Source organism: Carcharodon carcharias, chromosome 10 (assembly GCF_017639515.1).
Source record: "Carcharodon carcharias isolate sCarCar2 chromosome 10, sCarCar2.pri, whole genome shotgun sequence".
NCBI classification, from domain to species: Eukaryota; Metazoa; Chordata; class Chondrichthyes; order Lamniformes; family Lamnidae; genus Carcharodon; species Carcharodon carcharias.
The window spans coordinates 49,351,811-49,378,059 of NC_054476.1; the positions used below are offsets into that span (position 1 = coordinate 49,351,811).

The following is a 26,249-nucleotide window of genomic DNA, read 5'->3' on the forward strand; positions in this document are numbered from 1 at the left end:
AAGCATAGGCCAGTTTATTTTGCATCCCGTTCACTGATGGAGACTGAGCAGAGATATGCAGTGATAGAAACATTAGCTGCTACACTGGCTTGTGAAAAGTTTGCAAATTAGCTTCTTGGTCTCCACAAACAGAAACCAAACCTTTAGTGACCTCTTAAATTCTAAGGAGTCAGCAAAAGTGCTTCCATGGGTACAACAATTCAGACTGAGGATGATGAGGTTTGATGCAAGTCTGAATATGTTCTGGGAAAACAGACTACTCCAGATACTTGTACCCATATCCCTGTGGTAAGGCCTGAACAAAGTGATAAAGCTCTTGTTGAAGATGGAGAAACCTACACACCGACAGCAACTACAACTCTACCAGTAACAGCTTAGCGACTAAATGAAATTAGAGATGCACAGAAATCTGATGAAGAATGTGCTTAGGTCACAGAGTACCACATAAAACGTTGGCTAGCATACATGCCACACAATCCCATTCTTAGATACCACTATGAACGGAGAGGACACCTCCGTATAATTGACGATTTATCACGTATAATAAGAATGTGGTCATTCCGAGAATTCTGAGAGTTTGATATATTGCAGTGATTGCACCAAGGACATTTGGGCATCACAACGTTTTGAGCCAGAGCAAGATATTCTGTTTGATGGCCAGGTTTCTCAAAATCACTGGAAAGGATAATATCAAATTGTATTACTTGTGCAATTCATCAGGAGACCAGAGAACCGTTGATGTCATCTTCCTTCCCATCATGACTATGGGAATGTCTTGGGATGGACCTCTTCAAACATAGAGATAAAATGTTCTTGATTGCAGTGGTCTATGACTACAGATAGAAGTCAAGCAACAGCAAGGTCACTTCTTCTGAAGCAGTGATGATGTTGCTCAAGGAGATATCTGCAACACATGGAATCCCAGACCTTGTAATCTTGGACAGTGGACTGTAGTTTGCAAATTAATACTTTTAAAGAGTTCATGGCATTATATGTATTTGTCCATGCTACCAGCTCACCAAGATACTCTCAAGTCAACAGTGAAGCAGTAAGAGGAGTGCGTGTGTATATAGTGAAGCATTGCTAAATGACACCCAACTTGCATTTCTGAGCTATCACTCAACTCCATTCCAAAATGGTTTAGCACCATATGAGCTCCTAATGGGAAGAAGACTGAGAAGTTAGCTCCCTACTCTCTCTCATACTCCTGCTGCGTGTGCAAACTGATGACTTGGACAAAGTAAGGGTGAAAGAGGATGAGTATTGTTCCAGCCAGATGCGGAGCTATGACAGACATCATAAAGCTTGCAACCTGCTAGATCTCCAACCAGGAGAGCCAGGAGGGACCTGAGACCAAGTTCATTATGGGCAAGTGGTTGAGCGCATATCACACCTATGGTCCTATTTCATCCAAACAGATAATGGTGGGATGGAACAGATGCGCACTAGTTGTCATGCAGAAACAACCTTCTACACAGTTGAAGTAGTCATCTAACCAACCAAACAGATCAGAGATGATGTGCTCATCGAGAGATCCAGATGACTACCAAACTGGTGAACTGGGCTCATCTACAAATTCTCCCTCTGCTCAGCAGAGTGAGAGATCTCCTGTAGGGCTAAAATCCCCAAACTCCACCAAAGGAGCTGAGGACACGTTCAGGTAGACTGGTGAAACCACCACAGTGGCTGTCCCTTTTTTTAAAAAAAAAAAGAAATGGAAGTTGAGACTTGGGAAATTTAGTACAGAGTTAATTCTTACTGTGTATAATGTAATAAGACACAGTATACATCATCGAAGGAAATTATGCAATGCCTCATGATCTTGCTTGCTCTTGTTGAACTTCATGGTAAGATGAAGGCATAGCAAGTTGTTTCTTAATAAAGTTAATATTTTCCTTACTTTAGTGGGCACTGTGAATATTCTATGTTAGCACAATGAGACCAAGAATATTGTAGGTTGAGGAATGCTGGAGCATGCCAGGATTGAGAAAAATAGTATTGAATGTGGAAACAGGAATTTTGATCTAGTACTATTGGGGCATCTGAGATAATGTGGGATATGGGGTCTGACAGTATTTTTGGAAGCTGCAGCGGGGAGAATGAAGATTTTAAGATTACAATTTCCTTTGCACAAACGTTTCCAATGGTGGTTTCTCAGCTCTGAATTGAGATCTCTGTTTTAGCTCTTCAAAAAATGTTGTGCACCTACACTCTACTGTATGTTGGCAATTACAGTATAAGTGCAGCTTAAACAACAAACACACAACTTAATACAGGAACGAAAACAGGAAATGATGGAAAAACACAGCAGGTCAGGCGGCATCTGTGGCAAGAGGAAGTCAGTTAACATTTTGGGTCAATGACCTTCTGCCAGAACTGGGAAAGGCTTGAGAAGAAGCAGGTTTTAAGTAAGGGGAGGGAGGAAGGTCTGTGATATGGAGGAGAACAGGAGTGATTAAATAACAAAAGGGATGATGGTGCAGGGAAAAGCGATGGTAATAGCACAAGAAAAGAAACAAAAGATGAATTTAAAGAAGGTGCAAATGGGAATAGCAGAATCATTACCACTAACTGCTATCTGAAAAATTGGCGTCAGAGGTTATGATCTGAAATCAACTTTGAGTTTGGAAGGCTTTAAAGTGCCCATTAGTCCTGTTACTTGAGCTAATGTTGTGTTTCGTTGGAACAGTGTAGGAAACAGAGAACACAGTGGCCAGTTTGGAAGTAGGGTGGTGGATTGAAATGACAGGAGACCAGAAGCTCGGAGTCACATTTGCAGACTTGAACAAAACAGTCACCTGATCTGCACTTAATCTCTCCAATGTAGAGGATACCTCATTGTGAACAGCAAATACAGTATAACAAATTGAAAGAAGTACAAGTAATTCAATGTTTCCCCTGAAAAGTGTGCTTGGGACCTGGACTGTGAGAAGGGAGGGTGTGAAAGGGCATGTGTTACATCTCCTGTGCTTGCATGGAAATAGGAGGTGGTGGTTTGATGAATGAGGTGTGGACCAAGGTGTCACAGAGGAAACCATCCCTTCTGAATGCTGAAAGGAGAGGGAGGGGAAATTTATTTGGTAGTGGCATCATGCTGGAAGTGGCAAGGATGGAGGAGAATGATCTATTGAGTGTGGAAGATGATGCAAAAAGGAATGCATATTATGTTTCTGGGAGGAAAGGGAATGGGTGAGAATGGACACTATTCAGTGACAATGGGGAGGGGAATCTTTGGTGGAGGAAAAAGGAATACCTATTGGAAGCACTGGCAGGGAAGGTGGCATCGTATAAACAGAAAAGATGAAGCTGGAATAACTGGGAGAATGGAATGGAATAGAATAGTAAGTGGGGCGTGAAGAAGTGTAGTCAAGGTAGCTGTTGGAGTCAGTAGGATTATCGTGAATCTTGGCCAATAGCCTATCCCCAGAAATGGATTGACAGAAATCAGGGAAGGGAGGGGAAGAGTCAGAGATGGAACATGTGAAAGCAAGGGGATGGTGAAAATTGGAAGCAAAGTTGATTAAATTTTACAATTCATGGCGAGCACAGAAAACTGGCACTGATATATTCATCACTGAAATAGAAAAAGAGGTGAGTGAAGGGACTTGAGTCAGATTGGAACAATAAATGTTCCACTTCTCTCTCAAAAACACAAGCAGAGCTGGGAGTTATTTGGTTACCATAGCAACATCTTTTATTTGAAGGAGATGAGTGGAGTCAAAGGAGAAGTTGTTCAATCTGAGAACACGTTCAACCAGACAGAGGAAGGTAGTGATGAATGCAGGTTGTTGGGCCTCTGTTCAAGGAAGAAGCGGAGAGCCCTCAGCCCGCCTTAGTTGGGATGGATGTCCGTGGTGAAAAAGAGAAGGTCACAGACAAGAAATTGGAAACTGTGCTTCCAATATGTCTCCCATTTTCCTCAACAGAAGATTCCCCGACACAATGGTTGACAGGGGCCTCAACCATGTCTATTCCATTTCCTGTACTTTGTCCTCACACTTTCCTTTCCCTCCCAGAACCACAATAGGGTTCAGTTTGTCCCCACCTTATACCTGCCATGTTTAATTGATCATCCTGAGCTATTCCCATTGCTTCTGATGTGATGCCACCAACAAGCACATCTTTCACTTCCTCTTTCAGTATTCCAAAGGTACTGTTCCCTCCCTGACACCTTGATTTACTCCTCAATTATCCCCAAACACTGCTTTTTTTCTATTCATTTACGGGATGTGGGCATTGCTGGCTGGGCCAGTGTTTATTGCCCATCCCTAATTACCCTTGAGAAGGTGGTGGTGAGCTACCGCCTTGAACTGCTGCAGCCCATATGGTGTAGGTACACACACAGTGCTGTTAGGGAGGGAGTTCCAGGATTTTGACCCAGTGACAGTGAAGGAACGGCAATATGTTTCCAATATGTTTCCAAGTCAGGCTGGTGAGTGACTTGAGGGGAATTTTCAGGTGGTGGTGTTCCAATGCACCTGCTGCCCTTGTCCTTCTATATGGTAGTGGTCATGGTTTGGAAGGTGCTGTCTGAGGAGCCTTGGTGAGTTTCTGCAGTGCATTTTGTGGATGGTACACACTGTTGCCACTGTTAGACGGTAGTGGAGGGAGTGAATGTTTGTGGAAGGGGTGCCAATCAAGTTGGGCTGCTTTGTCTTGGATGGTGTCAAGCTTCTTGAGTGTTGTTGAAGCTGCACTTATGCAGGCAATTGGAGAGTATTGTTGGAGGTGGTGGTGTAATGGTATTGTCATTGGACTGGTAATCCAGAGACCAAGGGGTAATGCTCTGGGGACCTGGGTTCAAATCCTACCATGGCAGATAGTGGAATTTGAATTCAATAAAAAAAAATCTGGAATTAAAAGTCTAATGGTGACCATGAAACCATTGTCGATTGTTGTAAAAACCCAGCTGGTTCATTAATGTCCTTTAGGGAAGGAGTTATGCCATCCTTACCTGGTCTGGCCTAGATGTGACTCCAGACCCACAGCAATGTGGTTGACTCTTTTTTTTAAAAAAAGCCCTCTGCCCTTTCCTAATTGCCCTTGTTCAATAAAAGCTGGCCTAGCCAACGACACCCACATCCCATGAATGAATAAAAAAAAAATGGTCATTGCTTGATATTTGTGTGGTATGTATGTATGTTACTTGGGAGAGGGCCAAGGATAGGTCCTTGGGTACGCCAGAGGTAATTGTATGAGAATGGAAAGGGAAGGTATTGATGGTGATTCTGTGGCTACAATTAGATGGATAAGAATGGAACCAAGCGAGTGCATACCCACCCAGCTGGATAAAAGTGGAGAGGCTTTGGAGAGGATCACAGAATCTCACAGTGCAGAAGAGGCCCTTCAGTCCATCGAGTCTGCACCGACATGTGAGAAACACCTGACCTACCTACCTAATTCCATTTACCAGCACTTGGCCCATAGCTTTGAATGTTATGATGTGCCAAGTGCTCATCCAGGTACTTTTTAAAGGATGTGAGGCAAATCACCTCCACCACCCTCCCAGGTAGCGTATTCCAGACCGTCACCACCCTCTGGGTAAAAAAGTTTTTCCTCACATCCCCCCATAACCACTTGCCTCTCACCTTGAACTTATGCCCCCTTGTGACTGACCCTTCAACTAAGGGGTACAGCTACTCCCTATCCACCCTGTCCATGACCCTCATAATCTTGTATACCTCGATCAGGTCACCCCTCAGTCTTCTCTGCTCCAACGAAAACAACCCAAGTCTATCCAACCTCCCTTCATAACTTAAATGTTTCATCCCAGGCACCATCCTGGTGAATCTCCTCTGCACCCCCTCCAGTGCAATCACATCCTTCCTATAATGTGGTGACCAGAACTGCACACAGTACTCCAGCTGTGGCCTCACCAAGGGTCTATACAATTCCAACATGACCTCCCTACTTTTGTAATCTATGCCTCGATTGATAAAGGCAAGTGTCCCATATACCTTTTTCATCACCCCACTAACATGCCCCTCTGTCTTCAGAGATCTATGGACACACACGCCAAGGTCCCTTTGTTCCTCAGAATTTCCTAGTGTTATGCCATTCATTGAATACTTCCTTGTCAAATTACTCCTTCCAAACAGTATCACCTCACACTTTTCAGGGTTAAATTCCATCTGCCACTTATCTGCTCATTTGACTATCCCGTCTATATCTTCCTGTAGCCCAAGACACGCAACCTTACTGTTAACCACCCAGCCAATGTTTGTGTCATCCGCAAACTTACTAATCCTGCTCCCCACATAGTTATCTATGTCGTTTATATAAATGACGAATAATAGGGGACAGAGCACAGATCCCTGTGTGACGCCACTGGACACTGGCTTCCAGTCACTAAAACAGCCTTCTGTCATCACCCTCTGTCTCCTACAGCTAAGACAATTTTGAATCCGCCTTATCAAATTGTCCTGTATCCCATGTGCATTTGCCTTCTTTATAAGTCTCCCATGTGCGACCTTGTCAAAGGCTTTGCTGAAATCCATGTAAACTACATCAACTGCACTACCCTCATCTACACACCTGGTCACCACCTCAAAAAATTCAATCAAATTTGTTAGGCATTACCTCCCTCTGACAAAGCCATGTTGACTAACCCTGATCAAACCTTGCCTCTCCAAGTGGAGATAGATACTCTCCTTCAGAACATTCTCCAAAAGTTTCCCTACCACTGACGTGAGATTCACTGGCCTGTAGTTCCCTGGCTTATCTTTACAACCCTTCTTAAATAGCGGAACCACATTAGTTGTTCTCCAGACCTCTGGCAGCTCCCCCGCGGCCAAAGAGGAATTAAAAATTTGGGTCAAAGCCCTTGCGATCTCCTCCCTTGCCTCCCTCAGCAGTCTGAGACACAAATCATCTGGACCTAGAGATTTGTCCACTTTTAAGCCTGCCAACACCTCCAATACCTTGTCACTCCTTATATCGATTTGCTTAAGATCCTCGCAGTCTCTCTCCCCGAGTTCCATACCTTCTTCCTCATTCTCTTGGGTGAAGATGGATGTGAAGTATTCATTCAACACTTTACCAATGTCCTCTGGCTCCACCCATAGATTGTCGCCTTGGTCCCTAATGGGCCCTATTCTTTCCCTGGTTATCCTCTTCCCATTGATATACTTATGGAATATCTGGGGATTTTCCCTACTTTTACCAGCCAGAACTTTCTCATATCCCCTCTTTGCTCTCCTAATTGCTTTCTTAAGCTCCACCCTGCACTGTTTGTATTCCACTAATTCCTCCGCTGATTTGCTTCCCTTGTACCTGCTAAAAGCCTCTCTTTTCCTTCTCATTGTATTTTGAATATCTCTGGTCATCCATGGTTCTCTGTGGGCTTGTTACTCCTTCCTATCACCCGAGAGGGAGCATGTTGAGCCTGTGTCCTCCCCATTTCCTTTTTGAATGCCTCCCACTGCTTTTCTGTAGATTTCCCCACAAGTAGCTGTTCCCAGCCTATCTTGGCCAGATCCTGCCTTATTTTACTAAAATCCAAAACATTTTTTTGCAACTTATCTATTTCTTTGTCCATAACAAGCTTAAACTGTATCATGTTGTGGTCACAATCACTAAAATGCTCTCCCACCACCACCTCAGCCACCTGTCTGGCTTCATTCACCAGAAATAGGTCCAGCACTGTGGCATCCCTTGTTGGACCCTCTACATATTGACCTAAAAGGTCCTCCTGTACACGTTTCAAGAAATCCACTCCATCCAAGCTCTTAACACTATATAAAAACAGAAATACCTGGAAAAACTCAGCAGGTCTGGCAGCATCGGCGGAGAAGAAAAGAGTTGACGTTTCGAGTCCTCATGACCCTTCGACAGAACTAGGTGAATCCCAGGAAGGGTTGAAATATAAGCTGGTTTGGGGGGGGTGGGGGTTTGTAGGCAAAAGCAGTGATAGAAGCAGATCATCAAAAGATGTCACAGATGGCAGAACAAAAGAACACATAGGTGTCGAAGTTGGTGATATTATCTAAATGAATGTGCTAATTAAGAATGGATGGTAGGGCACTCAAGGTATAGCTCTAGTTGGGGGAGCATAAAAGATTTAAAAATATTTAAAAATAATGGAAATAAGGAAAAAGAAAAAAGAAAAATCTATATAATTTATTGGAAAAAAACAAAAGGAAGGGGGAAGAAACAGAAGGGGGGTGGGGATGGAGGAGGGAGCTCAAGACCTAAAGTTGTTGAATTCAATATTCAGTCCGGAAGGCTGTAAAGTGCCTAGTCGGAAGATGAGGTGTTGTTCCTCCAGTTTGCGTTGGGCTTCACTGGAACAATGCAGCAAGCCAAGGACAGACATGTGGGCAAGAGAGCAGGGTGGGGTGTTGAAATGGCAAGCGACAGGGAGGTTTGGGTCATTCTTGCGGACAGACCGCAGGTGTTCTGCATCGGTCACCCAGTTTACGTTTGGTCTCTCCAATGTAGTGGAGACCGCATTGGGAGCAACGAATGCAGTAGACTAAGTTGGGGGAAATGCAAGTGAAATGTTGCTTCACTTGAAAGGAGTGTTTGGGCCCTTGGATGGTGAGGAGAGAGGAAGTGAAGGGGCAGGTGTTACATCTTTTGCGTGGGCATGGGGTGGTGCCATAGGTGGGAGTTGGGGAGTAGGGAGTGATGGAGGAGTGGACCAGGGTGTCCCAGAGGGGACGATCCCTACGGAATGCCGACAGTGGGGGTGAAGGGAAGATGTGTTTGGTAGTGGCATCATGCTGGAGTTGGTGGAAATGGCGGAGGATGATCCTTTGAATGCGGAGGCTGGTGGGGTGATAAGTGAGGACAAGGGGGACCCTATCATGTTTCTGGGAGGGAGGAGAAGGCGTGAGGGCGGATGCACGGGAGATGGGCCGGACACGGTTGAGAGCCGTGTTAACGACCGTGGGTGGAAAACCTAGGTTAAGGAAGAAGGAGGACATGTCAGAGGAACTGTTTTTGAAGGTAGCATCATCGGAACAGATGCAATGGAGGCGAAGGAACTGAGAGAATGGGATGGAGTCCTTACAGGAAGCGGGGTATGAGGAGCTGTAGTCAAGGTAGCTGTGGGAGTCGGTAGGCTTGTAATGGATATTGGTGGACAGTCTATCACCAGAAATTGAGACAGCGAGGTCAAGGAAGGGAAGGGAAGTGTCAGAGATGGACCACGTGAAAATGATGGAGGGGTGGAGATTGGAAGCAAAATTAATAAATTTTTCCAAGTCCCGACGAGAGCACGAAGCAGCACTGAAGTAATCATCGATGTACTGGAGAAAGAGTTGTGGAAGGGGGCTGGAGTAGGACTGGAACAAGGAATGTTCCACATACCCCATAAAGAGACAGGCATAGCTGGGGCCCATGCGGGTACCCATAGCCACACCTTTTATTTGGAGGAAGTGACACTATATGTCTATCCCAATTAATGTTGGGAAAGTTGAAATTACCTAATAGAATTACCCTATCGTTATTGTTTTTACACACCTCCGTGAATTGTGCGCATATTTGCTCCTCAATTTCCTGCTATCTGGGGGTCTATAATAAACACCTAACAATATGGCTACCCACAAAGCTTCATTCGATGCCCCATCCAAGATATCATCTCTCCTTACTGCAGTAACTGACTCCTTACTAATAATACAATGCCTCCTCCTCTTTTACCCCCTCCCCTGTCTCGCCCGAAGATTCCATATCCCGGAATGTTGAGCTGCCAATCCTGCCCCTCCCTCAACCACTTCTCTGTGGCTACTATATGACAATTCCACGTGTCAATCCTCACTGTTAACTCATCTGTTTTACCTGTAGTACTCCTGGCATTAAGTTAGAGGCCATCCAGTCTTGCCTTACTCCCTTGAAACTTAATGCAGCTGTATACCCTCTGACTTGATTGTTTTACAGTATTATGATGTGTCCCTATTCTGCTAACATTGTGCCCACTTCACCTGCCAAATTAGTTTAAACTCCTCCCAACAGCACTAGTGAACCTGCCTGCAAGGATGTTAGTCCTGCTCTGGTTCAGATGTAGACCGTCCCGCTTGTACAGGTCCTACCTTCCCCAGAAATGGTCCCAGTGATCCAGGAATCTAAAACCCTCCCTCCTGCACCAACTCTTAAGCCACGTATTCATCTGCACTATTCTCCTATTTCTGTGATCGCTAGCAGGTGGCACTGGGAGTAATCTAGAGATTACAACCTGAGAGGTTCTGCTTTTCAGTCTACTGCCTGACTCCCTGAATTCTTGTTGCAAGAACTCATCCCTCTTTCTACCTATGTCATTGACCATAAGATATAGGAGCAGAAATTAGGCTATTCGGCCCCTCGAGTCTGCTCTGCCATTCAATCATGGCTGATAAGTTTCTCAACCGCATTCTCCCCGTAACCTTTGATCCCCTTACCAATCAAGAGCCTATCTATCTCGGTCTTAAATACACTCAATGACCTGGCCTCCACAGCCTTCTGTGGCAATGAATTCCATAGATTCACTATTATCTGGCTAAAGAAGTTTCTCCTCATCTCTGTTCTAAAAGGTCTTTGTGCCCTCGGGTCCTAGTCTCTCCTACTAATGGAAACATCTTCCCCACGTCCACTCTATCCAGGCCTTTCAGAATTCTGTAAGTTTCAATCAGATCCTCCCATATCCTTCTAAACTCCATCAAGTATAGATCCAGAGTCCTCAAACGTTCCTCATATGTTAAGCCTTTCATTCCTGGGATCATTCTCGTGAACCTCCTCTGGACCCTTTCCAGGGCCAGAACATCCTTCCTGAGATACAGCGCCCAAAATTGCTCACAATATTCTAAATGTGGTCTGATAGAGCCTTATAAAGCCTCAGCAGCACATCCCTACTTTTATATTCTAGTCCTCTCGAAATAAATGCCAACACTGCATTTGCCTTCCTAACTACTGACTCAACCTGCAAGTTAACCTTAAGAGAATCCTGGAGTATGACTCCCAAGTCCCTTTGCACTCCAAATTTCTGAATTCTCTCCCCATTTAGAAAATAGCCTATGCCTCTATTCTTCCTACCAAAGTGCATGACCCCACACCTCCCCACGTTGTATTCCATCTGCCACTTCTTTGCTCATTCTCCTAACCTGTCCAAATCTTTCTGCAGCCTCCCCGCCTCCTCAATACTACCTGTCCCTCCACTTATCTTTGTATCATCTGCAAACTTAGCTAGGATGCCCTCAGTTCCTTCATCTAGATCATTAATGTATAAAGTGAAAAGTTGTGGTCCCAACACTGACTCCTGCGGAACTCCACTAGTCACCGGCTGCCATCCTGAGAAGGGCTCCCTTATCCCCACTCTCTGCCTCCTGCCAGACAGCCAATCTTCTATCCATGCTAGTACCTTGCCTCTAACACCATGGGCTCTTATCTTACTGAGCAACCTCCTGTGCGGCACCTTGTCAAAGGCCTTCTGGAAGGCCAAGTAGATAACATCCATTGGCTCCCTTTTGTCTAACCTACACGTTACCACCTCAAAGAATTCTAACAGATTTGTCAGGCATGACCTCCCCTTAATGAAACCATGCTGACTTTGCCCTATTTTACCATGCACTTCCAAGTATTCTGAAATCTCGTCCTTAATAATGGACTCTAATATCTTACCAACGACTGAGGTCAGGCTAATCGGCCTGTAATTTCCTGTCTTTTGCCTCACTCCCTTCTTAAATGGGGGTTACATTCGTGATTTTCCAGTCCTCTGGGACCCTCCCTGACTCCAGTGATTCCTGAAAGATCACCACTAATGCCTCCACTATCTCTTCAGCTATCTCCTTCAGAACTCTGGGGTGTAATCCATCTGGTCCAGGTGATTTATCCACCTTCAGACCTTTCAGTTTTCCTAGCACCTTCTCCTTGGTAATGGCCACCATACTCACCTCTGCCCCCCGATTCTCTTGAACTTTGGGGATGTTACTCGTGTCTTCCACCGTGAAGACTGACGCAAAGTACCTATTCAATTCCTTTGCCATTTCTTTGTTCCCCACTACTACATCTCCAGTGTCACTTTCCAGCGGCCCAATGTCCACTTTTGACTCTCTCTTACTCTTTGTATATTTAAAAAAACTCTTGCAATCTTCTTTCATATTACTGGCTAATTTACCCTCATATTTAATCTTCTCCCTCCTTATTTCTTTTTTAGTTGTCCTCTGTTGGTCTTTGTAGGCTTCCCAATCCCCTGGTTTCCCACTGCTCTCGCCGCATTGTATGCTTTCTCTTTAGCTTTTATGCTGTCCCTGACTTCCCTTGTCAGTCATGGTTGCCTTGTCCTCCCTTTAGTATGCTGTTTCTTCCTAGGGATGAATTTTTGCTGTGTCTCTCAAATTACTCTCAGAAATTCCTGCCATTGCTGTTCCACTGTCTTTCCTGCTCGGCTCATCTCCCAGTCAATTCTGGCCAGCTCCTCCCTCATGCCTCTGTAGTTGTCTTTATTCAGCTGTAATACCATTACATCTGATTCCAGCTTTTTCCTCTCAAATTGCAGGGTAGATTCTGTCATATTATGGTCAATTCCTCCTAAGGTTTCCTTCACCTTAAGCTCCCTTATCAAATCTGCCTCATTACACACTAAATCTAGAATTGCCTGTTCCCTAGTGGGCTCCACCACAAGCTGCTCCAAAAAGCCATCTCGTAGACATTCCACAAATTCCTTTTCTTGGGATCCACTACCAACCTGATTTTCCCAGTCTATCTGCATATTGAAATCCCCCATGATCACTGTAACCTTGCCTTTCTTACACGCCTGTTCTATCTCCTGGTGTATCTTGTGCCCCATATCCTGACTAATGTTCGGAGGTCTGTACATAACTCCCATTATGATTTTTTTACCTTTGCAGTTCCTCAACTCTACACACAAAGATTCTACGTCATCTGACCCTACGTCATTTCTTGCTATCGATTTAATTTCATTTCTTACTAACAAAGCAACCCTACCCCCTCTGCCAAGCTGCCTATCTTTTCGATAGGATGTATATCCTTGGATATTTAGCTCCCAGTCCTGAATCCCTTGCGGCCATGTCTCGGTGATGCCCACCACATCGTACCTGCCAATTTCAATCTGCGCCACAAGCTCATTTACCTTATTTCATATACTGCATGCATTCAGATACAACACCTTCAGTCCTGTATTTCCCGCCCCCTTTCTCATTGTCGTCCCTTTATCTGATGTGCTTGAAGTTAGATTCCTATCTCTTTCCAAACACGCTGTCTTATTTTGTGTTCTGGAGACATTGGTACCAACATGTACCATGACCTCTGCCTTATCACCCTCCCCCTTCAGGATGCCCTGCAGCAGTGACATCCCGGACCCTGGTATCAAGGAAGCAACACAGCATCCTGGAGTCATGTTTACAGCCACAGTGGTGCCTGTCTGTTCCCCTGACTCTAGAATCCACTATTGCTATTGCTTTTCCTCTCTTTCTCTCTTTCTGTGCAGACAGGCTGCTTGTGGTGCCAGAATCTCTGCTCTGTCTGCACTCCCTGGAGGAACCAGTGCCCTCATCAGCCTTCAAAATTGAATACCAATTTGCGAGCGGGATCCCAGGGGACTCCTGAACTACCTCCCTGTTTCTCTTGGACTGCCTGGTGGTCACTCTCTGTTAAGTCCATTCAGCTGCAGTGTGACCATCTCTCTAAACGTGCTATCCACGATGCTCTCAGACTCGCAGTTGCTCCACAGTGTCCTCAGCTGCCATTCCAGCTCTGAAACCCGAGCTTCCAGGAGCTGCAGGTGGACACGTTTCACGTACACGTGCTGGCCCCGGGCACTGGAAATGTTCCCGGCTTCCCACATGGAGCACAAGGAGCACGCCACGGCTTTGAGCTCTCCTGCCATGACTTATCCCTTTAAATTAAACCTTTTAAATCAATTACTCTAGGGCCCTTCTTTCCTGATCCTCGTTGCTACAGAATATGCAAACTATAAAGCACAAAAAAGACTTTAAACTATAAGTGATAAAAGTAGTAAATACTTATCCGACCTTACCCATTACTTACCAGTCATTTCTCTCCCATGTAGTCTCCAGTGCTGCAGCAAGGCAAGACCACTCTCTGAAGGTTTAAGAAGTTGGATAGCAAAGAAAAAATGCAAAAAGCACCTCTTCCCCTCTGCACCGAATTCCCACTGTGCACCAAATTGCCAATACCCACACTCACTCTGGCTGTGTCTTGCCCACGTTGATGTGATCAATTGTGCTGAAGGCTGCAGACAAGTCACTAAGGGCAAAGAGAGAGTCGTTTGGTTAAAGTCACATAGGATGTCATTTGTGACTTTGATAAGAACCGCTCCGGTACTAATGTGGCTGAAAATCTGATTGGAGGGATTCAAACGTGGGATCTGGGAAGAATGGGCATGGATTTGGGAGGCAACACCATGTTTGAGGAATTTGAGAAAGAAAGGGTGGTTGCAGATGGGATGGAATTTTGTGAGGAGGGATCAAAGGTTGGTTTCTTTAGGGCAAGTGTGATGATGGTACATTTAAAAGACAACCTGAGGAGAGGGAACCGTTAATAATGTTAGCTAAAATGGGTGACAGGAATGGAAAGTGAGTGGTTAGTAGTTTAGTGGAAATGCAGTCTCATGAATAAGCTGAACTCAGAGGCCGTGAGAAAAGAGACTAGAGAAAGATAGAAGTTCAGGGCTGGAGCAGGGGAGCATTAGAGGAAGTTGGGCCCAGTTGGCTAGGGAAGTGGTAGTGGCAGCAGGACAGGATCAGTCCTTCTCAATCTTGGTGACAATAAGAACCTAAGAAATAAGAGCAGGAGTAGACAATAAGGGCCCTTGAGCCTGCTCTGCCATTCAATATGATTAAGACTGATCTCCTGCCTCAACTCTTTTCCCACCTGTTGCCCATATGCCTCTCAGCCTTGAACATACTCAATGATGGAGCATTCACAACCCTCTGGAGTTGATAATTCCAAAGATTCACAACCTTACTGAATGAAGAAATTTCTCCTGATCTCAGTCCTAAATGATTGACTCCTTATCCATGTGTCCCCATGTCTAAGCCAGGGAAACAAACTCTCAGTGACTACCCAGTCAAACCACTTCAGAATCTTCTATGTTTCAATGGTTCACCTCTCTTCTAGACTGCAGAGACTACAAGCGCAATTTATTAAACCTCTCATCATAGGACAACCCTCTAATCCCAGGAACTAATCTGGTGAACGACTATTGTACTGTCTCCAATGTAAGTATGTTCTTCCTTCGATATTGAGACCAAAACTGTGCACAGTACTCACTAAAACCCTGTATAATTACAGCAAGACTTCTTTATTATTGTACTCCAGTCCCTGCAATAAAGATCAATATGCCATTTTCCATCGTATTTGCTTGCTATACCTGTATGTTAACTTTGCGTTCCACATACGAGTGCACCCACATTTCTTTGGAGATCAACCTTTAGAAGTTTCATGCCTTTAAAAAAAAAATCACTTTCCTATAGTTACAAATGAAGAACCCTACTTTGCCACCTTGTTGCCCACTCACTTAACCTTGTCTACGTCACTTTGCACCCTCTTTGCGTCCTCCTCACAACTTACATTCCAAACTACCTTCGTATTGTCAGCAAACCTAGGACAATAGTCCTGGTCTCTTCTTCAAGTCATTGGTATAGATTAGAAATTGCTGAGGCCTCAGCATTCAGCCTGCCAACTTGAAAATATCCCATTTATCTCTACTCTGTTTTCTGGCTTTATGACTGATGCAGTTGGTAAAGCGGAGTTATTTAAAAAAACCCAGAGGGAAACTTCAAACAACTGTCATTACCAATAATTTAAGCATTACGTTTGAGATGCGACTCTAAACTCAAGACAACCTGAGGAGAGGGAACCGTTAATAATGTTAGCTAAAATGGGTGCCAGGAATGGAAAGTGAGTGGTTAGTAGTTTAGTGGAAATACAGTCTCATGAATAAGCTAAACTCAGAGGCTGTGAGGAGAGAGACTAGAGAAAGGGCTGGAGCAGGGGAATCAGACCACTAGTTCTCAAGGTTTTACATTAAACTAAAGGAAACATTTTATTAATTTACGCAGGTTAAAATATATGTGCACATGACTACAAATTACTACTATCATAACTTTTAACAAATTCCCAAACCAATCTCCCTTAAGGCAACAGCAATCCATAGACTTAACCAAACACCAGTCAAAGCATTTTCACCTTGCGAGTTCAAAATGAGGTTCCTTTCACTGTGGAGCCAGTTGGAGGCTTGCAACTGCCTTTTGATCTTACATTGCCTCTGCCTTCACACCTGAAAACTACTGAAGTCATACCTACCAGCCCCATTGAATGTTAATTCTCATTGTGTCAACAACCTCTTTGAACTTTACCTTTTAACAATGAAACACCTTTCATAATACTAATTTTATTAGTAATATAAACATTGCTTGGTAGCTGCTAGAAAGGTGTCAATTTTCACCCCACTTCTTGAATGCTCTATTCAAAAAAATGCAAATGCAAGTTAACTCTCTTACATATCAAAACTAGTACATATCAAAGCACCCAGACTAGCTGGCTTTAATCCAATTAAGACACAGACAGACACAAAGACTAAACCTCTATTTTAAAAGAAAAATATTTTCCAAAATATTATATACATTAATAGCTTCATGACACCTGGTCTTTAAACAATCCTCTATCCATGCCATTGTTCCATGAGCACTTGCGTATTAACTTTTTGTGTGGCACCTTATCGAATCCCTTTTGGACATCCAAGTATGCTACATTTACTGGCTCCCCTTTTTCTGCCTTACTAGGTACATTCACACAAAAAAACTTGTCAAACATTATTTCCCTTTCATAAAACCATAATGACTTTGTCTGATCATACTATGATTTTCTAAGTGTATTGGAGTATGCCACTTTCAAACTTAGTATGGAATTCAATTTTATTATGATGATTTTTTCCTAGCAGATCATCTAGTATGAGATTACTAATTAACCCCGTCTCACTGCACATTACTAGATCTAAAATACTGTAGCTTCATCCCTGGCTGCCTTCACAGCTTATTGTTCCAAGAAACTTTCACAAAAGCATTCTGCAAACTCATCTTCCAGATCACTTCTGCCAATTTGATTGGTCCAGTCTATATGAAGATTAAAATCCACTACAATTATTGCATTGCCTTTGTTACAAGCTCCAATCATTTCTGGCTCCATGCTCAGCCCAGTGGTATAACTATTGTTGGAGGGCCTACAAACTACTCCCACCAGTGTTTTCTGACCTTTGTTATTCATAATTTCCACCCTTACTGATTCTACTTCATGATCTTGGGGTATGATCCTTTCTCATAACTGTACTTATGTCTTCCTTTACTGTTAGGGCCACTGCTGCTCCTTTTCCATCCTGACTTTTTTTTTGAAATGTTGTGGACCCTGGAATATTTGGTTCCTAACCTTGGTCACCTTGTGACCATGTCTCTAATGGTGATTAAATCTAATTGTTTATCTATATTTTTTGCCGCTAGTTTGCCACAGTATTGCAAATGATTTGCACATTAGGATAAAAAGCTTTCAGATCATAAACTCTCTCCTCCATCCCCACCCCCTTTCTGATCCCCCTTTTTCCAATACTTTTTTTAATATACTTTTCTTTTCCCACCTATTTCCATTATTTTTAAATGTATTTCCATGCATTGTTTTATCTCTACCTTTTAGCCTATTTTGATCCCTTCCCCCCACCCCACCTCCACTAGGGCTATCTGTCACTTGCTCGTCCTGCTTTCTACCCTTAATGTCATTAATAGCACATTCCTTAGCTAATATCACCACCATCAACACCCCTTTGTCCTTTTGTCTATGACATCTTTGGCAATCTCTTCTTTGCCTCCACCTAGCTCTACCTGTCCCACCCCCTCAACCAGCTTATATTTCACCTCATTTCTATATTTCTTAGTTCTGATGGAGAATCATACGGACTCGAAACATTAACTGTATTCCTCTCTGCAGATGCTGTCAGGCCTGCTGAGTTTTTCCAGCTATTTTTGTTTTTGTTTCAGATTTCCAGCATCCGCAGTATTTTGCTTTTATTTTGAGCTTTCATAATTGTTGCACTGTAAGTTTACTTGCTGCCTGAAAAATAAAACAGCGTATTGATCATTGACGATAGCATCAGTGCCAAGTCCAGTCTTTTGCAAAATGTTCATTTCGACCGTTTTTCAGCCCAGATCAGAGTGAGTTCTCCCTCTGCGCTACCTCCTTTAGAATACAAGGCAATGAAGTCATTGTGCCATTTTATTATACTAGTGTGATAACTATCTCTGATTGGAGAAGGAATGTAACTTGGGATATTCCTGATCTCTCTCTCTCCCTCTCTCCCTTTCTCTCATTAGTATTACTGGCCAGAGATTGTTTTCAATGTGGTTATTTACACAGCTGTTCTCTCTCTGAACTTTTCCTGAAGTTTATCTTGGATGTATCTGATTAACAAGAGTGAATAGTGGGAATTATCATGATGCTTGCACATTTTTCTAATCCCACTTTGTGTTTATCTCTGGCTTTAGCAATATTGGTTCATTTATCACTTGCAGTAATTGAGTTTCATGATGAATTCTTTGGGATGTTTAGAGTTTTTTCTGTCTCATCTTCTCAAAATGGCAGCTCCGTATTCTGGTGCAGTTTCACTAGAAGCTGCCCTCCATTCATCCTTGTCCTTTTTTCTCAATAGCATGACTCAAAATTGAGTGTTGGTAGACATCAGTTCTCACCCTGTTGTTAATGTAACCTCTTTTATCCAAGGTTGCAGGATAATAACAACGTCTTGCATTTATATAGTTACTGTCATGGTGAAAATGGTCCCAGGCATTTCATCAGAGCACAAATATACAAAAATGGACAAGGGCCCAAAAATTTGATCAAAGGGGTAGGTTTTACAGGAGAGACAGAGGTGGAAAGTCATTAAGCTTTATGGAGGCAATTCTATGGCTAAGGTCTAGACGGCCAAAGATGTTGTTGGTGACCATGCGATGAGGATGCCATGTGTCCAGATTTGGGATACTGAGTTTGTGACAAAAACAAAGCTTCAGTCTGGCTAATGTTTAACTGGGAGGAGATTGTAGCTCAACCAAGATTCAGATGTTGGATGAGCACTCTTCACACACAGGTAGTGAAAGGATTGAGGGGGTGGAAGAGAGCTGGTGTCATCAGCATATATGTGGAAGCTAACTTCATATCTTCCACCACCTGCATCCTTGCACCACAGTTGCCGTTACATCTTAGGGCAGAACTGTTTACAATGTAATCTTTTCCAAGGAGAGTTATAGTGGTCTTTAAAGGGAGGGGGTGGGGGGGGTGCATGACCTGAGCAGTAGGAATCATGTTCAATATCACTCAGCATGGAGGTCAGGAAGGGAAGTTGGCTGGTTAGCCATTTAATTGCATCGAGTGAACACGAGGTGTATATGGTCAAAAAGAGTTTGGTGGGGGCATGACAGGAAATAGAGAAATTAGAGTTCAGGAATATCATGTGGGAGGTTTGATTGGATCGGTGAGGAAGGAAACGGGCAGCTGAATGTATGGTCTCATTTAGACATGATCTTGGTGTTTTCTTAATAGACTTGTTTCCATATTGTCTAAACCTCTCAATGATTGAGTGGAGATGAATTGGGTGACCATTTACAACATCTGAGATCACAATTGTTGAGACCCATTATATGATATGGTTTTATCCACACATGGAATTCTGACAGATTAAAGAGACCATTTCAATAATTTGCACAGCAGGGGTAAAGAAAGTGATCCATTGCTCCCCAACGACCCATGCAGTATACTTTTTGTTCTACCTGACCCCTTTCTGCTTCTCACTAGAGCATCTGGGTTGGTGAAAACCCACTGTGTACCCGATAATGGGCTTGCCCTGCAACAAAAATTAGGTGGTTGCTGAACTTAATTCCTGGGGTAAAATTTGCACATATTAATCTGTCTCCTTAAATGGTACTAATAAATTCTGTTCTGGCAACAGCTTTAATTATGGCATTGAACTAATGTTAACATGATTAATTCAGAGATTCATCAGAATCTTTCTGAATGATTAATCTTGAATAAGGTTGATGGTATAAATTGGTGTTTGTACCAAAATTGGATAATGGAGGAAAATAATATAAAATTTCTACTCCCTGTAAAAGAAACTGATTGGGAATACATCAGGGGGTAGAGTTTCTGTTAGTTTGTGCTAGGATTTATTGGTGCAAACTGAGTGAAACCAGCTGAGCCAGCACAAAAACTTGCAGAAACCCAAGCATAACTTTTGTCGAGTGTAAATCAAGTTTTAACGCTGTTTCATAAATTATTTTGCCTGTAGCTGCTACCACTCACAAAATGGCCACACCCACAAATCAAAGTGTTGAGGAAGGCAAGCTACTGCTAATCATGGCCATTTGAGGACACAGGCATTAGTGGCATGTTTTAAAAGTTTTTGCACTACTAAATATACATCATTTACTAAGAAACTCATTAGCATTCACTAGTGAAATTAATAAATGTTTCAAATGTTTTTGAAGCCATTTTCAGTCATTTCAAATCAGGCTACACAATTAGGGAGAACTGGACACCTATTAAAGATGCTTATCTTTGGTGATAAACCCATTTTCGGCTGCATTAATGAATGTGCATCAAGTTACCTCTCTTCAATACATCAATGAATATTTTTAATCCTAAAAAATTACATTCTTTAATGCTCCCCGTTTGCATGGTTGATGGATAAGTTTATGTTTGTGATTATGCAAATACATTTGAATCATACTATAACTTGAATTGTAACCTAATCGGTGCAATTTGCTCCCAATTTCCTGATTGTGCCCAATGTGGAAACTCTATCCCTGGGTATATATCAATTGTCTGTTACTTTAATGTAGGGAATTGGCTGGGTGAGTTTCACTTTTTTTGCCCTGTTAACTGTGACCTTCTAAAAATGTTTACAAAGTATTACCATGGATACAAATTCCATGGCCAGCTTTTTAGGAGTCAGCTGAATTCCTTTGATTATAAGTGCCATTTCCTTTTGCCACATAGTAGTTCTTAGTTAGGAATGCATTTGTGAAGAGTACATAGAAATTGTAGACATGCAACTCCAGCCAGCCGTTCTATAGAAACCTTTCTTTGTGGCTGCACAACTGTGCAAGTAAATTAGCTGTTAAAACAAATTTGAGCATAAGGATAAGCTTCAAAGTTCATTTGGATTCTGAATTCAGATTCATAACATCTGAAATCTAGGGTTCCATTCCCAATACCATAGTATTGGTGAAACAACTGATGGAGCACATGAAGTTGATCTAAGTATCCAGTTAACAGACCGGAACTGATGCTGCCTATAAGCTTGCTGTCAGAGACAGACTCATGGATTGGGGTAAAACTCTCCAACGGTTAGAGCTATACTTCGCACAAAGAAGAGATAGTTGTGGTTGTTGGAAGCCAATCATCCTAACCCCAGGACATCATTGCAGGATTTCTTCAGGATAATGTCCTAAGCTCGACCATCTTCAGCTGCTTTATTAATGACGTTTCTTCCATCGTAAGTTTGGAAGTGGGGATGTTGATAGTTGATTGCACAGTGTTCAGTACCATTCGTGATTCCCTGGGGACTGAAGCAGTCCATGTCAACATGCAGCAAGATCTGGACAACATTCAGGCTTGGGCTGATGTGTGATGTAAATGTTACTTTCCACTTATGTGCCAGGCTTTAACCATCTCCAACAAGAGAGAATATAACCATCTCCCCATGATATTCAACAGCATTACCACTACCCAGTCACTCCATCATCAACATCCTGGAGAATGCCATTGACCAGAAATTTAACTGGACTAGCCATTTTATTCTTATTAGACTTTCCTGTAGCGGTTTGATGCAACCGATTGAGTTGATCAGCCATTTCAGAGGGCAGTTAAGAGTCAACCACATTGCTGTGGGTCTGGAGTCACAAGTAAGCCAGAGCAGGTAGGATGGCAGATTTCCTTCCCTGAAGGACATTAATGAACCAGATGGGTTTGAATGACAGTCTCGTAGTTTCATGATGATCATTTTTGAGATAAGCTTTTTATTCTGGATTTATTGATTAATTGTATTTAAATTCCCCATTATCATCGTGGCATTAGAACTCATGTCACTGGAACATTAGTCCAGGCCTCTGGATTACTAGTCCAGTAATATTACCACTATTCTGCCATTCCCCAATTCTCAGGTGGTGGTTAGTGGGTGCCATGGAGTTATTAATGGAGGTGAAAGATTATTATTTAAAAACATGGGGAGGAGGGAGTACATCTGAAAAATCTCAAGTGTTCAGTCTCTGACTACAAGCAATACAGGCATTATTTTGCCAATTAAAGCACCGATGGTGGATTTTTGTATAGTAAGTGTAGAAAAGCACATTATAGTATTTTAAAAACTTAAAAAGGATTTGAAACATTGGTTAGACTGCGGTGATTCCTTTGCTTCCTCACTGGTCCTTCCAGTTCTACAAAAATTGAGAGGGTGTAATTCCTTAATTTGTGGCTGTCACTTGCAATGAGCTGCTTATAGTGTTTTAGGGGTTCAAGACATGTGGTTATCAGTTATTGCAACATGGGAATGGGAGTAGGTTGAGCCTGTTCTGCAATTTAGTGAGATCAAGGCTGATTCGTGACTTAACTCCATTTATCAACCTTTGCGTAGTGGTATTGTCATGGGACCAGTAATCCAGAGATCCAGGGTAATGCTCTGGGGACCTGGGTTCGAATCCCACCATGGTAGATGGCAAAATTTGAATTCAATAAAAATCTGGAATTAAAAGTCTAACGATGACCGTGAAACCATTGTTGTAAAACCACATTTGGTTCACCAGAGTCCTTTTAAGGAAGGAAATCTGCCGCCCTTACCTGGTCTGACCTACATGTGATCTAGACCCATAGCAATGGCCTAGCAAGCTACTCAGTTGTATCAATCTGTTAAAATGCCTAAAAAGAATGGAACTGGGTGGACCGTCTGGTATTAACCTAGATGCTGGAAATGACAATGGCAAATTCAGCTCTGTAGACCCTGCAAAGTCCTTCTTAGTAACATATGGGGTTAGTGCCAAAATTGGGAGAGCTGTCTCACAGACTAGTCAAGCAACAGCCTGAATTTGGTCATACTCACAGAATCATACCTTACATATGAAGTCCCAGCCACCATCACCACCATCCCTGGGTATGAGGGGTTGCGGCACACTGGTGTATACCAGTTGGGAGAGAGTTGCCCTGGGAGTCCTGAACATCGACTCCAGCCTCCAGGAAGTCTTATGGCATCAGGTCAAGCATGGGCAAGGAAACGTCTTGCTGATTACCAGGTACTGCACCCTCTCCCCACATTCCCGCTCCCCCCGCCCCCTGGCCTCTCAGCTGATAATCAGTGCTCCTCCATGTTGAACATCACTTGGAGAAAGCACTGAGGGTGGAAAGGGTGCAGAATGTACTCTGGGTGGGAGACTTCAATGTCCATCACCAAGAGTGGCTCAGTAGCACCACTACTGACCAAGCAGGCTGAGTCCTGTAAGACATAGCTGCTAGACTGGGTCTGCGGCAGGTGGTGAAGGAACCAACAAGAGGGAAAAGCATACTTGACCCCATCCTCACCAACCTGCCTGCCGCAGATGCATCTGTTCATGACAGTATCAATAGGAGTGACCATTGCACAGTCCTTGTGGAGACAAAGTCCCTTCTTCACATTGAGGATACCCTCCAACATGTGTGGCACTATTACTGTGCTAAATGGGATTGATTTCAAACAGATCTAGCAACCCAAGACTGGGCATCCAGGAGGTACTGTGGCCCATCAGCAGCAGCAGAATCAGCAGAGAACACAATCTCTAACCTCATTCCTCGGTATGTCCCCCTGCTCTACTATTACCACCAAGCCAGGGATTAGCCCTGGTTCAATGAAGAGTGCAGGAGGGCGTACCTAAAAATGAGGTGTCAACCTGGTGAAGCTACAGCGCAGGACTACTTGCCAAACAGCATAAGCAGCAAGTTATAGACAGGGCTAAGTGATCCCACAACCAATGGGTCAGATCTAAGCTCTGCAGTCCTGCCACATTGAGTTGTGAATGGTGGTGGACAATTAAACAACTCGTTGGCGGAGGAGGCTCCACAAATATCCCCATCCTCAATGTTGAGGGAGCCCGGCACATCGGTGCAAAAGATCAGTCTACTTTCCATCTGTAAAGTGCTGGAAGGAGTCATCAATAGTGCTGTCAAATGGCACTTGCTTAGCAATGGCATGCTTATTGATGCCCAGTTTGGATTCTGCCAGGGCCAATCAATTCCTGACCTCATTACAGCCCTGGGTCAAACATGGACAAAAGAGCTCAACTCCATAGGTAAGGTGAGAGTGACTGCCCTAGACATCAAGGTAGCATTTGACCCAATGTGGCATCAAGGAACCCCAGAAAATCGATGAGAATCATCGAGAAAGCTCTCCAATGATTGACTGGAGTCATAACTAGCACAAAGGAAGATGGTTGTGGTTGTTGGAGGTCAATCATCTCAATTCCAGGACATCACTGCAGGAGTTCCTCAGGGTAGTGTCCTAGGCCCAGCCATCTTCAGCTGCTTCATCACTGACCTTCCTTCCATCATAAGATCAGAAGTGGGGATGCTCACTCATGATTCACAATGTTCAGCTCCATTCACGACTCCTCAGATACTGAAGCAGCCCGCGTCCAAATGCAGCAAGACCTTGGACGATATCCAGGCTTGGGCTGACAAGTAGCAAGTAACATTCCATCTCCAACAAGAGAGAATCTAACCACTACCCCATGACATTCAATGGCTTTACCATTGCTGAATATCAATATCCTGGGGGTTATCATTGACCAGAAACTGAACATGACTAGCCATATAAATACTGTGGCAACAAGAGCAGGTCAGAAGCTAGGAACCCTGTGGCGAATAATTCACCTCCTGACTCTCCAAAGCTTGTCCACCATCTACAAGGCACAAGTCAGGTGTGTGATGGAGTGCTCACCACTTGCCTGTATGAATGCAGCTCCAAAAATACGCAAAAAAAAACGACACCATCCAGGACAAAGCAACCCACTTGATTGGCATCCCATCCACAAATTTTCACTCCCCCCACCACTGAAGCACAGTGGCAGCAGTGTGTACCATCTACAAGATGCACTACAAGAACTCACCAAGCCTCCTTAGCACTTTCCAAACCCATGGCCACTACCATCCAGAAGCACAATTGCAGCAGATACATGACAACTCCACCACCTGCAAGTTCCCTATCAAGTCACTCACCATCCTGACTTGAAAATATATTGCCAGTCCTTCACTGTCACTGGACTAAAATCCTGGAACTCCCTCCCTAACAGCACTGTGGATGCACTGACACCTTATGGACTGCAGTGGTTCAAGAAGACGGCTCAATAAATGCTGGCCCAGCCAGTGCTGCCCACATCCCATGAATGAATTTAAAAAAAAAAACCTTAACACCAAAAATCTGTCAATCTAAGATTTAAAATTGTTAATTGAGCTAGCATCCACTTCTCTTTGTGGAAGATAGTTTAGTGATCTGTCTATATGGATGCCTCAATCTCTTTGGAGGTCCTAATATTTCATCATTTAAAAAAATACTCATTTTTGGTCTAACGTGAATTACTTCACTCTTAAAATCCATCTGCCACAATTTTGACCACTCACTTAACCTGTCAAAGTTTCTTTGTAATTTTAATAAATGCACTGCTTACACTGCCATTAATCTTTGCGTCTCTGGCAAACTTGGATATATGGCTTGTTATTGTGTTATCTAGGTCCATAATAAATATGGTGAATAGTTGAGACCCCACCACTGAGCTTTGTGGGACAGCATTGACCACTTCTTTCCAATAATCTCTCTCTTTTACTGCCTCACCAGGTGAATATTTTGCCTTCAATCCCATGAGCTTTAATTGTAGCTGAAATCTCTTGTGTTCAAATTAATGCTGCATTGTTATCTTTTAAATAGGGTTATATGTGGAAAAAAGGACACAAAAGGAAGAACTGGAATGAGCGTTGGTTTTTACTGAAGCCTGATGTAATTTCGTATTACGTTGGTGAAGATCTGAAAGAAAAAAAAGGAGATATTTTATTGAGCTCCCAATGCTATGTGGAGGTAAATGTGCCTAAATGTTACAAACTGCATAAGTGACCAAAAGAGTGACCTTTGGACAACAATAGAGCTAAGTTTGCATTTTTTTGTTTTGAACGTGGTAACATTGTAAAACTTTAGTGGTTAGATCTGTAAATTAACTATTCGGTTGCCAGTTCTTTTACTG

At 43.2% G+C, this 26,249-nt stretch overlaps 1 protein-coding gene across 2 annotated transcripts in view; it reads left to right on the forward strand.

Moving 5' to 3' along the window:
- The window catches only part of swap70b (switching B cell complex subunit SWAP70b), a 150,226-nt gene that overhangs the window by 52,631 nt on the left and 71,346 nt on the right, over positions 1–26,249 (forward strand). For both annotated transcript variants that reach the window (XM_041197672.1, XM_041197673.1), the window contains one exon: positions 25,940–26,086. In XM_041197672.1, the coding sequence (XP_041053606.1) occupies positions 25,940–26,086 (147 nt within the window). The remainder of the gene's footprint in view (positions 1–25,939; positions 26,087–26,249) is intronic.